Source organism: Peromyscus californicus, unplaced genomic scaffold (genome assembly GCF_007827085.1).
Source record: "Peromyscus californicus insignis strain IS unplaced genomic scaffold, ASM782708v3 Scaffold_8__1_contigs__length_139910024, whole genome shotgun sequence".
NCBI classification, from domain to species: Eukaryota; Metazoa; Chordata; class Mammalia; order Rodentia; family Cricetidae; genus Peromyscus; species Peromyscus californicus.
In genome coordinates, this window is record NW_026294606.1 from 38,751,150 (window position 1) to 38,767,981 (window position 16,832).

At 40.9% G+C, this 16,832-nt stretch overlaps 1 protein-coding gene across 4 annotated transcripts in view; it reads right to left on the reverse strand.

The window, feature by feature from the left end:
- Nucleotides 1–513: 513 nt before the first annotated feature.
- The window catches only part of Dcdc2 (doublecortin domain containing 2), a 213,257-nt gene continuing 196,938 nt past the window's right edge, over nt 514–16,832 (reverse strand). For 3 of the 4 annotated variants that reach the window (XM_052728335.1, XM_052728337.1, XM_052728336.1), the window contains exons 10-11: nt 9,607–9,909; nt 1,000–6,384 (exon numbers count right to left, since the gene is read on the reverse strand). In XM_052728335.1, coding sequence (XP_052584295.1) covers nt 6,280–6,384; nt 9,607–9,909 — 408 coding nt within the window. In that variant the 3' untranslated portion in view covers nt 1,000–6,279. Of the gene's footprint in view, nt 6,385–9,606; nt 9,910–16,832 lie in introns of all 4 variants that reach the window. The other variant, XM_052728338.1, reaches the window with a different exon arrangement.

The following is a 16,832-nucleotide window of genomic DNA, read 5'->3' on the forward strand; positions in this document are numbered from 1 at the left end:
CACTGAGGACTACAGAGTGAGATCCTGTTTCAAATGAAAACAACAACAATAAAAAGGGGCTGAAGAGACAACTCCACAGTAAGGATCCAGAGTCAGTTCCCAGCACATCAGCTCACAACCACCTGTAACTCCAGCTCCAGGGAATCGGACACCTTCTTCTTGCCACCCCAAGGTACCTGCACACACGTGGCATACACTCAGACACACATACATAAAAACAATTAAGCCCCATAAATAAATAATGAGTGAAACAGTGAACAGTGAAAACGAGAGGTCATTGCCCCATCTAGTTTTAAACTTACTGTTCTGCTTTTTTTTTCTTGCATTTTCATGTCACTTTTCTTACTACCAAACCAATGAATTCGTTAGATCAGCCAGAAGTGCCAGGCATTCCTGCATCATTTGTCTTCTTAATGGAAGATTGAGTTTGACTACAAGCACATTGGAGAGACTGTGTAACAATTTAATAGACTGAAGCCCCATTAGAGGAGGAAAAAAATCCACTCAGAAGCCTGCAAGAGAGCTGTGTGTTTATTCTCATAAACAAGTGTAACATAACAGATGCACGCAGGCCATGTTGCAGTGCTTTGTGGAGGGGCTACTGGTGTCAGCTGGGGGAAGGGTCTGATGTTGACTAACCGTGTCTGCAAAGCAGCCTGCCTCTAGTAGCTTAGACACCTGCTTCCCGGCTGGGGCTTGCTGTTCTGATCCAGTGCAATGACCAAGGTGAACTAATGTGTCCAAGAGGTGCTTAAGTATATGCTCCGTGGTCACAGTGTCCAAATCATGGAGATTTTGTGCTTAACTGTCTGTTTCTTAATCATGGAGGGGGAAATAAAACTATATAAAAGGAAGCAGTGAACAATCCCACAAACTGAATTTAAATGAAACTCTTTGTAAAATTATACATTTATTTCTGTGGTTGTCTGTATACAAAATACATGTCATGAGTATCACAAAACCTCTGGGCTTGTGCATCTCTAAATAGATTTCATAAAATAAAGAAATAACGATTTTAATAGATCTGAATTTTTATCAAATAAACATGCATATGAAGTTTAAAAAAATAACATGATGCAGCTTAATGTCTATGCTATATACAAACAGAAGTATCCTCTAATGAGCTGAATGCCTACATAAGTTTGTGTACATATTGTGTTCCTGGAAAATACTACAAAAGTGATCCACACATGAAATATTAACAACATAATATCATATGGGAATGCTAAACATGCATGTTAACGACATAAAACACCCATCTACTCAGAGGACAGGCAGGGTACACAAGCATTTTAGAATGTGCTCTGATACAGAAAAGAAAGGTACATCTCATAATTCGATCAAAACACGTACTTTTCCTGACATAAAGACATTTGAAATATAATAAAAGCTACAGAAATGATGAGCTTAACTTTATCTCTGCATAGAGCATTAAAAGCCGCCCATTACTATGTGCGTGTTAGCAATTTCCGATGCAAGGAAAGCCCAAACGCAACAGGGCCTCCCCCAGTCTTCTAAGCTGGTCACGGCCACTCCCAGTTTTTGACAAAAACTGAACCAGTCCATTGAACAATGCACTTCAAGCTGATAAACCTGCACAGAATTCATTTGGTCCCAATCACAGAGCATAGCCAGGCAGCCATTGGCTTAGATGACCAGAGCCCACTAGTCCCCGCTGGTTTTTATAAGTGCTTTTTTGTTATTATTTTTAATTCTTTCCTAATTCCAGATCTTCTACCAGCATTATGACTCTTCAAAAACAATAATTTATTTCCTCCTCAACATACATGGACATTCTTTCATTCCCTACCTGTCTTTCATATTTGATGGGGTAAAATACACAATGCAAAAGCCAGACTTATCTGTGTACTAGGGTATTTTTCAAAAGCAAAGCCTTATGATGTTTATGAATGTGGCATTCAGTAACAAGAAAGTCCAGGGGTCTCCAGTCAGAAAAACAGACTAACCTTCAGAAACTGGTTCCACCCCTGGGTGACACTGTATTACAGTCACACTATGTTGTATCTGGTTTCTGGACACAAGGAAGAGTCCTGGATTTTCTCCCTGCCCACAAAATAGTATAGATGCTACTTTATGATGCTGCACAAACTGTAGTCTGCCATCAATTCAGGCAACAAAATAGATACCTCTCATTTTAAATTGTGACTAAAACTAATTTTAGCATCTCTTCCTTTTTTGTTTTAGGCAGATCGCTTAGAGCTCAGCCTGGCCTGGAACTCGCTATGTAGCTGAGAATGACCTAGAACTTCTGATCCCTCTGCCTCTACCTCTAGAGCACTGGGATAACAGGCATGTGCCACCATGCCTAGTTTAAATGATGCTGGTAACTTTCTTATTTGGGAAGAATAGTATATCTCTTGGTCTCAGTAAAGCAATATTAAAACACCATGATAACAGTGGCCTCTCTGTGTTTGCTCTCACACTGCTAGCATGGTTTCTCTCCACGTGAAAGCCTTGCTAAAACGACCATCAGTGAGGAGGCCCTTCCTAATGTCTGAAAGTGCATGGCGGCACCAGCCGAAGTACTGATATGCAGCATCTACATTATGCTTTCTGTTTTGTTCTGATTGGCACCAGTTCAGATGAGGCGCTTTCTACTCAGTGATTCATTTACCTTTTCACTTTGCTTTGCTACTTTAACAACAACAATAAGAGTGCAGAATTGATTCTTTAGAAGACATGACTAACATGCTGAATGTACCTTCTGGTAATGTGATGAATATACCTTCTGATTTTTCTGCAGTGGCAAGTTTAGCTTAAGCAGGTAGGTAGGTGGGTTGGTTGATTGGTGGGTTTTTGAGACAGGGTTTCAAGTTGCAAAGGTTAGCCCCAAACACACTTTGTAGCCAAGGATGACTTTTAACTCTTGATTCTCCGTCCCGCTCAAGTTGTGAGATTACAGGTGTGAGCCTCTTGTGCCCAACTGCAGCCTCAGCTTTAAGCTCATTGATCTTCTCTAAACTAGTGAAATTCAACCTCTGTGTATAAGGCAGGGTGTTCTAAAGAAAACAATGTATTTACATTTATTTATTCAGCTGTTGGGGGCGGGGAGCTTTGTGTATGTGCACGCCAGTGTAGGGCATCAGGTTTGGTAGCAAGCACCTTAGCTGCTAAGCCATTTCTCCAGCCTTCTAGAGAAAACTGTGAGGTTTCTGGGTTTTGAGCCCTACCCTAGGATAGACAGCATAAAACTTATCAGTGTCACTTCACAGCTACACGCCCACAGAGATATGTGACTGATTCTAAGCCATATGTATGATGTGGTATGTCTTTAGACACCATAGCAAGAATTAACCCTTTCAGAATAAAACTGGAGACATAACCATGTCATGCTCTTCCCATGAGTCTGGCATTCTGACATTAAAACATAAAATACAAGAAAAACATCCTAAATAACATGTCTCCTCAAGACCCCAGGAGAACATAGAGAGTAGGAGGCTGCCCTGTAGTGACAGTAGCAGGAAGTTGATGGGCATGCAACAGTGATTTCAACAGATGCCAAGCATGTAACAGACCCCTCACCTGAAGGTGATGTCAAAGTCACTTCCAGTCAAGTGCAAAACTCCCAATGTTCCAATTCCACCAGCAAACCAGTGATCATAAATGTCTTTAAAATTGAAATATGGCTAAGGCAGCAATGATATAAAATTAAAACTAAGAAATTGCAAATAATTGACACCTCAAAGCAATACACTGGATATATGTCCAAATGCCCTCTCTATAAACAATGCATGACCCTTTACCAAGACCTCATTCATATGCTCTATATATGCTTCCCAAATCTGTCAGTAAGTCTCACTTACTTGTGGTCCTAACCTATCATAGGTACCCAATTTCCGTAGAGGAGACTGCCACTTTTGAGAGGTGAACGGACCTGCAACTTTTGTTAAGGTCACCTTTAGAGTTATGCCTACAGTTTTAATTCTCAATAGATAATTGATTCCATGTTTTGTTAGACAACATATAGAGATGATTTTGATTTGAGTCACATGTTTGAGTCCCAGGTATTAAAATACATGCACAGGAGAAGATGATGTCCTCATTTATTTCAACATTTTGTGGCCATTATTATGCCTGTAACCTTCTTGAAATGTTCTTAAAAGCTCAGTTTATTTCTCATGCAAAATGTCAGTGTTGTGCCTCATTAAGGCAGCTGTCAAGAGGGACCCTGGAGTCTAAGAATCGCAGTGAAATGGAGAAAAGGCGGGAACAAAGAGTGATGCTCCATTAAGGAGAAATGCCCATCACTGCCAGAAAGAGAATCAGTTTGAGAGTTAGTTTAAATTTCTTATATTCAATTTTTATAAAATATTTGAATCATCAACCCCAGACCCCAGTATTTCACATCAGAAGACCAGCTTCTCTGTTTCCCTAGCAGGCAAGATGGTTGCTGGCAGTCCATGTGTTTCATACTGTCAGATTTGGAAAAGTAAGCTTGTACAGAGAAAGCACAACCCAGGTTGTGTCCCAGTTAAAATCATCCTCCCAGATTCCCAGGCCTTGTGTCATGATGTCTCTCAAATACTGTGACATCATAAGCTCTGTTCATATTTTCTATTCACGGAAAAATCAAAATAGCTATGGAGGGAAAATGTATCTATTTTCTATATCACTTTAGTATATATAACTTGAAACTATTTTGATCCCAGATGGTTGGTTGTGAAATCTGGAGAGGAAAATAATCTTTTAGACTTACAATCGTAATGGATCTTACAAAAGCACTAGAAGTTAAAATTTTCCAGTTTAAATTTTCCATATGAGTAAAAACATATTCTTTAAAATGAGAAATACATAATATTTCTATATTTAGGGAAGAGGCGCATCATCTCTACTATGATCATCAAACTAATGCAATTATTTTTTTCTTCATCTATACCTCACAAGGTAAAGGCACATTACTTTAGTCCATCCACAAACTGAAATCAGGAGCTATGGAAAATTTTTAAGTTTTTCTCACCAATTTCCATCAGATGGAATCTAAATTTATAGAAAAGAATCTGCTTGAAAGGCTAAAAAAAAGGCTAAAAATCTGCTTGAAAGTTTAATAAGTGAGGAGATTGGATGGATGGATGGATGGATGGATGGATGGATGGATGGATGGATGAATGGGTGGATGGGTGGATGTGTGGATGGGTGGATGTGTGGATGGGTGGATGGGTGGATGGGTGGATGGATGGATGGGTGGATGGATGGATGGATGGATGGGTGGATGGGTGGATGGGTGGATGGGTGGATGGGTGGATGGGTGGATGGGTGGATGGATGGATGGGTGGGTGGATGGATGGGTGGATGGATGGATGGGTGGATGGATGGATGGATGGAAGCACAGATGGATGGACAGACATGATATCCCTATGTAACCATGGCATCCTGACAGAAGCACAGCAGGAAGTGAAGGAATTGGGTGTCCGAAATCTACTTGTTGCTTCCTATTCTATTCCCTTGTGTTTAGTAAAATGTTCTCTTTTTTTAATCCTGGAAAGAATTCAATCTCAATCAATATTGGGTTTCCAGCAGCATATAGGAGGCAGAAAGTTTGTTCCTGGTACAGACAGACTAGACCAGTGAAAATCACAGGATTTCCGTATCGCACTCTCTGGTTCTTGCCTGAGAGTGTGCCTTAGCAGACACACCTGATGTGAATCACCAGTGCCCTAGAGAAGCATTTCCTCCCTCCAGAGTCACCTTGGGCTGTGTTTGGACTTTGACCAAGGTGGACCTTGGCTGGAGGAAGAAAGGAATGTCAACAGCTTCAGAGTGTTTGGATCTATTGCCATCTCCAAATTATCTCTGAAACTAAATTGCAATTGGTTCAATCAACAGTTTATTGCTTTAAGAACATAATACATATTTTTCTATTACCAATTCTTTAAAAGTCTATATGTTCCTAGATAAATGCTTTAGAACAAGCTGCCAATACTCTTGCTTCCAAGTCTATAATAAAGTATCTAATGGGAGCTAGCCCATGTCTTTCTCCTTTACAAATGCAGGTTGTCAACTATCTTAAGGTACATATCCCCTCTGTCTCTCTTATTTGATTCTTCTAAAAGAATTTTTTAAACATCTGTCATAAACATAAGTCATTCTGCTTTGAGCTACAAATTACCTAACCTTCCATTTAGCCTCTATTTTTAAAATCCAGCAGGTAGTGTCCCACCATATTAACACATTCTGCCTAACAGAGATGCTGTGTTCATTACTCAAGTATTACATCCCTGCATGCTCTTACATCCCATCTAGTTCCTGCTTTAAAAACATCTATGCCACAGCAGAAGAGTCCTTGTTTTGTTCATTCTCTACGTTTTCTTGAGGACTGGTGACTGTCACTTCTGGTCTTGGTGGTCTTTGAGCATCTAAGTCAGCCTGGAAGGAACAATAGAGCAAAACAAAGATGATTACCTCTTTGTTTTATGAGGATAATAAAGTTCACTTAAATGTCCCATTCAACCACGTAAGTACTCCACTACAAACCATCCCTTGGCCCCTTGTTTTTAGTCAGTCATTTCCCCCAGCTTGCTATTTCAGCCCTTTATTTGGACTGACACCTCATGTGACCAATATGTGCTTTACAATCAGGGTGTGGCAGCACATGTCCGTAATCCCAGCACTTTAGAGGCAGAGGCAGAAGATCAGGAGTTCGAGGCCACCCTCAACTGCATAGTAGGTTTGAGGCAGCCTGTCTAGATGAGATGAAAGCAGAGTGTCATCTCTTATGTTACAGGGTTACAAAGGTTTCTCTCTTTCTCTGAGTCTCTTTCAGTTTTTCTGTTTAAAGGTAGATTACACTTTTCGGTTAAGTATTTCCAAAGTGAGGGAAGAAACAGCATCTCAGCTTCACCTCCATGTCTCACTAACCCACTGAGCTCCCTACGATCCTCTTCCACCAGAATCTGCAGATTCATAGCACGATGCCAAGTGCCAGAGAGTACCAGTGTCTAGTAGGTAAGAGCAGGGTATAAAACCAAAGCATAGAGGCAGCTTTTCCCCAGGAAGAGCCATTGTCCCTTGCACATCTCCTGTTATCAATGACAGTTATCTCATTTATAATTCATCTACCCATTAGGCTGCTGCTAAGGTGTGAGAGGAGAAACAGCCAGTTTTCAAGCTATAGCCCATGAAATTCTGGACGCTTCACAGCCTCACAAGGGCCCCCAGTCTCTGGGACAAGAACAGCTCCAGATCACTAACCCCCACAGGCATGATTTATGCTAAAAAAGAGAGAAGAAATACATATGTGCATGTGCATACATATGTATGTATGTGTGTATGATGAATGTATATATGTATATATGCATGTGAACACGCAAGTATATATGTGTGCATGTACATATATGTGCAGAAATGCATGTGTATATATATACACATGTAAGTATACATGCATGTTTATATGTATGAGTGCATGTGTATATCTAGATATGTGTATATATGTGTGTGCATGTATGTATATGTGCATGTATACAGATATGTGTGTATATGTAAAATGCTTATATGTATCTCTGAAAGCATATATGTCAGTGAATATGTATATATGAATATATGCCTGTATATGCTTATATGTGTATATATGCATGTATATATATTTAGGTATGTACCTATATATGTTTATGTATGTATGTTTCCAGGTCTGCATTTTATTTCACATATCTTCCTTGTGAAGTATCTCAAATGTTATCATAATACAGTATCAATTCATAGTCTCAGTAGATAGCAATTGCTATTGTGAATTTGTCCTCTATTTCCTGCTGTTCCATACAGTGCCAGTTGCTACTGTGTATTTGTTGTCTGTTTCTTGCTATTTTTATTTGTCACATTGCACAAGAACTGGTACATATGATAAAAGTCCATTGTTAACCTCTAATCTACAGTACATGCAAGTTTAGATGTTCATACACTTGGTACACTTGGAGTAGGTGTATATTAATGTGTGAGGGCAAACAAAGATAACATACATAATCATTGAAAGAGAGGAGACAATCATGTAAGCCTCCATCTCCTTGTGAGTACCTGCTCCATCTTGGACATTTGATTGGTCCTTAAAGTCTCCAGTGAGCCACTTACCTGAGCACCCAAGAATTGGGCTTACTAGTGACATTATATACCACAGACACTCATGTTTCAGGCCCTTGCCAAGTTATATAACTCTACACTTAAGTGGTACCCAATTCCTATCAAAAGCCTATTTTTTTACTTTAGTCTTTAAATGGATTTATTTTAATTGAAAAATACAGTTATGACATAATATATAATGTCCTAAAGTACATGTGCATTGTGGAATGGCTAACTTGAACTCATTAACATCTGCATTACCTCACAGTTTCCTTCTCTATCTGTAAGAATAGGAACACTCCTCTAGTATAAGAACACGTTGTTAGGATAGTCACTATGCCGGACAACACAGCTCCAGAACTTATTCTTCAGAATGGAAATGTTCTGTTCTTTGGCCAACACCTCCCCAGACCCAGCCCTCAGTCCCAGGTAACCTTCATTCTACTCTCTGCTTCTATAAATTCAGCTTTTTATATGCCGGAGCTCACACAGTATTTGTGTCGGGTTTGTTTCACATAACATAATGCCCTCTGATCTTATTCATGTTGTTGCAAATTACAGGAAGATTTTACAAACCACGCATTTTGTGAAGTCTAACTAGGTCACACACTGAATTAAGCTAGACCACCAGAAGACTGCACACCAGGATCTTCCTACCACCGGAAGACTGCACACCAGGATCTTCCTACTGAGCCCCATGTAGAATTGCACTTTGATTTCATGTTGTAAGCTTTCATCAAAAGCTACATCAGCAGAGCGCTTTGTGAAAACCACTATTGTTGCTACATACACAGCCAGGAGGACTATGCTGAGCTCCGTATGAGGAATTGTGTTCTGTGTGTCTTACACAGCCACACTGTGAAAATCTTACCTTGCATAAAGATGAAATGTGAGATACACCAAGTGTTTTCCTTTACATGTTACAGATGCTTTATAGAAATGCATAGTGGAATACAGGTAGATTGGGACTGACTGTTGAAGCTTGGCCATGAGAACACTTTGCACTACTCTGCTGTTAAACTTTCTTGTGCTTTGCTGCAGTGAAACAAACCAGTACTCGGTATGCTGAATGTTTGACTAATCTATTTAACGTGGGCTAAACAACTAGACTTTAATTTATCTAAAGAACAAAGAAGTCCTGTTAGTGGCCATGATGTTCTTTAAATGGGTTCAATGTCTCACTGAGCTCGATACCATTTTCTAGCTTGTTCTTCCCTGGTCTTAGCCTGGTGAGTGGATGAGTGGTGGGTGGGTGGGCGAGTGAATAGCTAGACTGATGGATGGGTAGGTGGGTGAGTGGATAGGTAAGTGGGAAGATGGATGAGAACATGAAACAAATGTACGTGGCAGTACTTGTTAATTGATTGAAATAAGTAGAAAAATGAAATTAAATGGAGCTCAGTGTTTCTTACTCTACCGGTAGTAAAGAGTTTTCCTGCAGAATCTAAGTGTTTAGCTAATTTCCTAAGCATGTTCATGTGCGTGCAAACACGTGCCCACACAGATTTATGCACAAGCAAGCCAAAATAATACAAGTACCTCATCTTGTCCACTGCTGTCTCCTTCAGTCTTTCCTTCCTCATCCACTGCTGGTTGAAGCTCCTCAGTAACCTGGTCCACTTCCTCACCATTCTCTTCATCAGTGACACCGTTTACCCGAGAGGAACTTGCCTTCTCTTCTCCATGCTCTGGGATTTCCTCCTCTCGCTTAGGGCCATCAGCAGCTTCCCTACCCTCTCCATCTTCAGCGTCACCATTCATCGCTGAGAAGTCTTCTTTCTGCTTGACATCTTTGTTTGTTTTCTCACCGTCTTCTTCCTCATCAACTATTTCTGCTGGCCTCTTATGGAAGAAAAGAAACAATGGGTAAAAGAAGTGTGACAGGGCCCCTCCACTGCACACTACAGAACTACGCTCAAACATGTATACTACTAACGACGCCCAATCCTATCAAAAGCCTACTCTCCTACTTCAAGTTGGCTATATGATATTAAATGGGCAGTTAAAAATGAAGAAAAATGCAGTGTTCTTTAGGGACTGTAAAAACTATAGCATGTGTCATCATACAGATTCAATAGCAAGGCTCAGGTCAAACACCAACACTCAGTATGAACTACCTTGAGTGTTCTGCCCAGGAGGAAACCCACAGGAGGCAAATGCCAGGCAGGAAGTGAAACTGGGAAGTATGTGGACTCAGTAACTGAGGAGGAGCAGAACTCCAGTCTCCATAGAGACCTAGCAGCTGCCATTTTCTCATCACACCCTCTGCTCACCTTTCTCCAAAGACAACCAACAGAGTAAGCCACTGAGACACACACCTTTGAGGCCAGGAGAAGGCAACGTTGTCATCAAAACACAACAGAGACCCAGATGTGGTGGCACAGATCTATAATCCCAGAACTCGGGAAGCAGAGGCATGAGGGTGGCGCAGATCTATAACCCCAGCACTCGGGAAGTAGAGGCATGTGGATCACTAAAAGTTCCTATAATCCCAGCACTCAGGAAGTAGAGGCATGAGGATAGCTAAAAGTTCCAGTCCAGCCTGACCTACATGACAAGTTCCAGGCCATCCAGGGCTACATAGCAAGATCTGACTCAGAAAACATAAACAAAACAGAGAAAGATACATTACATGTGAAAACGATTGTTTCTATATGTTAACAATAATCTGAAGAGGAAATTACTAAAACAATTCCATATATAGAAGCATTAAAAGAATAAAATACTTACAAATAAAATAAATCAAAGAGATGGAAAACTTGTACATGATGAAAAACATAATGAAAGTTAGAAACAGGGCTCAAAGACACTAAAGATCATAAGTGTGTTCCACACTCACAGTTTAGAACACAGGCTCAAGACAGCAATGTTGTTGGTTGCTTTTTTTACTTTTTTGACTCTTTGTTCTTTTGGGGGGGCCACCACCCAGTTACCAAGTAAGTATACACAGAGGCTTATTCCTACTTATGAATGTCCGGTCTTAGCTTGGCTTATTTCTAGACAGCTTTTCTTAACTTAAATTATCCCATCTATCTTTTGCCTCTGGGCTTTTACCTTGCCCTATTTCTGCATATCTTTTCTTTCCTTCTCAGTCCAAGTCTGGCTGGGTGGCTGGGTGGCTGGCCTTGGCATCCTCCTCTCTTCCTTTTCTCATTCTTTGACCCTCTCCTCCCAGATTTCTCCTCCTATTTATTCTCTCTGCCTGCCAGCCCCACCTATCCTTTCTCCTGCCTTGCTATTGGCCATTCAGCTCTTTATTAGACCAACCAGGTGGTTTAGACAGGCAAAGTAACACAGCTGCACAGAGTTAAACAAATGCAACATAAAAGAATGTAACACATCTTTGCATCATTAAAAACAAATGTACCACAGCATAAGCAAATGTAACACATCTTAAAATAACATTCTACAATACAGCAATGCCTCCCAACAGAATCTACAGGGTCAGAGAGTTCTCACTAGGGCAAAAGCCAACACAGAAGTCCCACATGGTACATTTCTTGTCGCCATCATATGAGTGAGAAAAATACTGACCAATTCAGTGCCCACAATACCATGTAGCAAAAGACCAAGCTGGGTGAGGGGTGAGCCCAGAAAGTCTGGCCCAAAGTCCTGATATCCTACCTTAAGCAAATATCACAAAATGAGGCTGTATCCCTCACTTTAATGCCACCAGGAAGACACTCATGTGTGCTTTTAGTGGCCAAGGAAAGTGACATCTGCACCATGCCTCACTGACTGCACTGTTTAAAGAATTGGCAACCTGAAAACCAAACATTTCTGTGCCTTTTCTAGAGTCCCCTGGCATGATCCAGGGGTGGACATTGTAAGAACTGTTGGGCAGAGTTTTGTAAGAAGTATTAGGCAGGAACACTACAGTGCTCACAACTGAAAAGAGCTGGATCTTGCAGATTTTCTCAGGCAATGGAGTAATTGCACATCAGTGGCTTAGAAGCTATTTGAGTGCACTGCTTGTGAGATTGCTTTGGCTGGAACATCTTACTATTTTTTAAAGCCTTACTGCATCAACAACCTAACCTCCTAAGGTCAAAGACAGCTCTCTATCACTTCTTCCCTATGGGCAACTTCCCGGCCTTGGGGCTTCAGAACAATCCCCCCCTTACATGGGGAGGGGAGTGTCTAGATAATATATTCATAAAAATAAAGAAAAAGCTCATAACTTAATTGTTTAGGGATGTAAATACAGTCTTCTCTTTTCTGAGTGATTGTTAAAGTCTATTAAGATGGTTACAAGTAAGTGGAAAAATCTATTTTCCTGATATCTGGATTTATAACTAATTGTAAATGAGAACATGTTTCCTTGTTTTTAGATTTTATATTCTCATTTAGTCTTAACCTCTTTCTTTGACCAATTCTCAAGCTTTCAATTTTTCCTCTTTACAGTGGGCTGGTGTGTTCCCTAATCTCTTAGCATCTAGTTCCAAATTCCACTCTGGTTCACTGCCATTATCACCATCACTAGCCATCAGCATTATGCTCTCATCTCATTATTTCAATTAGACTTCCCCAGCATGGCTACTTAGTAGTCATCAAATAAAGCCACAGCTGCCAAGCACAACTTAAAAAGACACAGGATTTTGATACTGAAATAGCAATTTGATCAATTTAAATAAGATGGTAACATTAGTTAAAAGGTTTATAATCCTTTAAAATACCCCAAGTCTGGAATAAAACTTACTATTACCATGGCTCTACCATTCAGGGAAACACACACACACACACACACACACACACACACACACACACACACACATCAAACCTCTGCTGTGACAGATCTGTAATGAATAAGTGAAAAGCAATGTGCTTTTTTTTGGTGTAAACGCCTTTGAAGCAGACATTAAATTATTAAAGATGTTTCTAGTGTATACATCAATCAAACCATCCCAGAAGGAACACTCAGCTTTACACACACACATACACACACACACACACACACACACACACACACACACACACACACATACACACACGAGAGAGAGAGAGAGAGAGAGAGAGAGAGAGAGAGAGAGAGAGAGAGAGAGAGAGAGAGAAGGGAGAGAGAGAGAGAGAGAGAATCTAAACGATGGTAAGGTCCTGTAAAGAAAGATGCTCTCCCCCTACATGAGGGTGGATAACCAGGAGTACAGGGCTTGCACTAATGTATGAATGAAACCATTTCCTAAGGGTTCACAGAGTTATGTATGTTTTCTTTCACATATAGAGACAAAGCAACGTTCAGATTAAGACATTTGGACCAGTGAGGTTGCTCAGTCGATAAAGGTGCCTGAGGACTTAAGTTCTATCCCAGAATCCATATGGTAGAAGGAGAAAATTGACTCCCAAAAGCAGTTTTCTGATCTCTACACATGTACGGTGGCACACACTTGTGCATGCACACACATAAAAATAAAATTTTAAATGTAATTAAAAAAAGAGATTAAGCCACTTAGTGGTTTTTCTTCCTGTGAGTTTATACAGCTAAAATGCAAGCTGGCATGTGATTAAGGCCCCCTGGGAATGGTTACGCACAATTTTCAAAGCTCATCAGTCTCCCTCCCAGAAACAGTGGTTATTCCTTGCTTTCACTATCGGGGCATACATTTTTGGCAACAAAGTTACTATCAGAAAACATATTTGTTTCCCCACTGCTGTCCACTTCCTAAAGTCGTGGAGATGGGCTGGCAGGAAACAAGCGCAAAGACAACTTCTCAGAATAACAGGGCCTCAGGTGACACAGTTCCCCACCTTGGCGAGGCCAGTGAGGCACAGCCCCAGGCAGCGCTCTTGTATTTCACTTCCCAACATGCAAGCACGTTTATCCCTGAGGTAGAGAATGAGACAGAAGGGAAGTGTCCTGGCTCGCTGGGATCAGCAACCGGCAATGCCTTTCAACATCCTAAAAGATAAAGAGATGCAAGTTCCCTCTGAAGGACAGAGCTAGCGCTCATGTCTCTGCTTCTGCCCTGCTTCTCTTCACTGATCATGCTTTGTATAGAAGCAGCCATTAAAACCTAACTCCAACTCCTCACACTTAGCACTGTGATCTTTTGAGGAGCATGAAGTCAGAGATAGACCCCATTTTCTCACAGTTTCAGACTAAGCTGTTTTGCTGGCCTCCCTCAGCAATTCCTAAACTGATGTCAGCCCCCAAACCTCAGCAGATGACTATACTGGGGACGGTTTCTAAAGAGGTGACTAAGTCAAAGCCATGTCATTGGTGGTCCTGAGCTCTGTGTGAGTGTCCTGAGCTCTGTGTGAGTGGTGTCCTTAAAGAAAGAGGGTAATTGCAGAGACTGAGGTAAGTCCACATGAGGACCCCAGGGTGACAGCCATATGGCAAGCCCAGGAGAGAGGCCTCAGGACAACAAAATCACCAACATCCTAATCTCAGACTTGCAGCCTCCCAAACCAGGGGAGAAGAGGACAGTAGATTCCTGCAGCTCAAGTCACTCAGCTTGTAGTTCTTTGTCATAGCAGACTTTGTACACTCATCCACTACCCTAGTACTCCTTTCCCTGCGCATGAGCGTGCACACACACACACACACACACACACACACACACACACACACACAGATCCTTGAACATATAATATAATGTGGCAGGGAAGAGAAATTGAATGCAGTCTCTCCCAGACTGAAATTTGGTGTGAGGAAAATCCTCTGAGAATTCTTTCTGAGGAAGAAATAAACAAAAATACCCTTAGCCCACTCCCCTGTGCAGCCAGTATCCAAGCTGCTCCTATGTCTGTGCATGGAGAGTGCATCTTTTCCCATAATTAGCACCACCTACTCCATGAAGTCTCCTGGCTCCTTCAGGTGGAATCACTCGCTGCTAGGCACCCTTACTGTGTACCAATTCCTTTGGGGCTCTCTAATCCCCTAACTGTAGGTGATATAAAATTAGTACACACAAACTACTAACCAAAAACAGAGCCTCCCTCACCCCACAAAAATAAATAAATAAATAAATAAATAAATAAATAAATAAATAAATAAATACTGGCATAGAGTGATGGGGGAAATGTCAGCCTTCTCTGTGGAGACCCCGGGAAATCCCTCAGGAGAGGTCTTCTCTTATTCATCTCTAAGTCCACTGCCACAGACTAGTGGTATTTGTAGTCTTTAATAGGGCAAAGGGTAACAAGTGCCTTGGGAAAGCACTGATAGAGAGGAGGGAGATGCAATTTATCGAGCGCTCTCCTGCTACCAGGTGTCATGGTCTATGCATCTCATACGCATAATGACATTCACATTAACCTTCAACAATGATTTGAAAATAACACTGCTATTATCCTAATTTGCAGACACTGAAGAAGATAGAATTTAGTAAGTTTTCCCACCATTTCCTGGGATGAAGCGTTTCGAGAGAAAAATAAAATTCTGCTCTCAAGCAGTTACTACCACAACTTGAGCATCAGGTTCTGAGTCAAAAGCCTCAGCACTCAGCACCCGGTGACACCTCCTGTGCAGACGTCATCCCAGATGGATCCCATTGGATGCCGCCATCACAGGGTTCTAGACCAGATGGGCAGCGTGGTCACAAATATATCACGTTAAAAAGGCATTTGGCTGTAATGAGGCCTCTTTAAAAGAATGCTACATTTGTATCTTAAAATCTGTCAGTCCACTGGTTGAAATCTGGAAGAAAATACGAGTGATGACTGTTGGTGCTAATTTTGGGTCAAGAAGCTTTATTCTAGTCACACCACCCATCTACGGTTGTTTTTAAAATCATATATAAGAAAGGAAATGCAGATCTGCAAAGTAGTGACTTGGAAAGCATTTACCCACGATCATGTCCTCTTCCCCTGTACTTGCATCGAATTTTAATCAATTTGTGACTCAAATTCTCAGAGAACAGGTTTTCATACAGAAATCGTTTCTCCCAGGGGTATCCACATCCTGAAATGTCAGGACTAGCTCCTGCCTATGAGTAATTACACAATACTACACTCTACATAAAACACAATTCTGTTTTACTGGAGTTTAAAATGTATTCATTGTACTCTATCTGAAATATGCATTAAGCTGATGTACATAACAATATAACCACTTGTGCAGAAGTCATTTAAACTTCTATAGTTCCAGCCTTCCAGACTCCTTGCCATTCACCCAGAGCACATGAGGTTAGTAGGTTAGAGACATGTACATATTATACACATGTGTACAATCACACACACCACAGACACTTAAGCATAGAGCTCTACATATGACAATCAACTTTTGCCTTTTAAAAAGCAAATAATGTATTAGTAACATGTATTTTACAATATATAATATATTTTAGTAATTGCTCTTAAGATTTGTTATTAAAAAGCTAAAGCAGACTTCCTCTTTCATACGACACCATCAATAGCATTTGGAGTATATTTTGTCCAGGTCTGCCCACATCACATCTTGCTATTTAGTCTCGGTCTGGGAGTTGTTAACACTGGCTACATCCTTGGAGCATTCAAGTCTTTTAGAGAGTATGTGTGCTGCCCCCAAGATGGACTCAGGGTTTCTGAGTACCAGGAGTAAAGGACATAGGATGTTGAAATCATATGGAAACAAGGCACCAGACACTGAAAGAATCAGTTACTTGGAAGATGACTTCGCAACAAGATGGGGCTGTCCAAATGACTTAGGCAGGAAATGCCCCATCACACTTTTGACAGTAGCATCAAAAATTAGAAACAGAAGACAGTTAAGCCAGGCCCATGGCTGGTGCCCAGCCCACTTAGGAAAAAAGTGCCCTCATTTATTATATTAACATCACCATTCC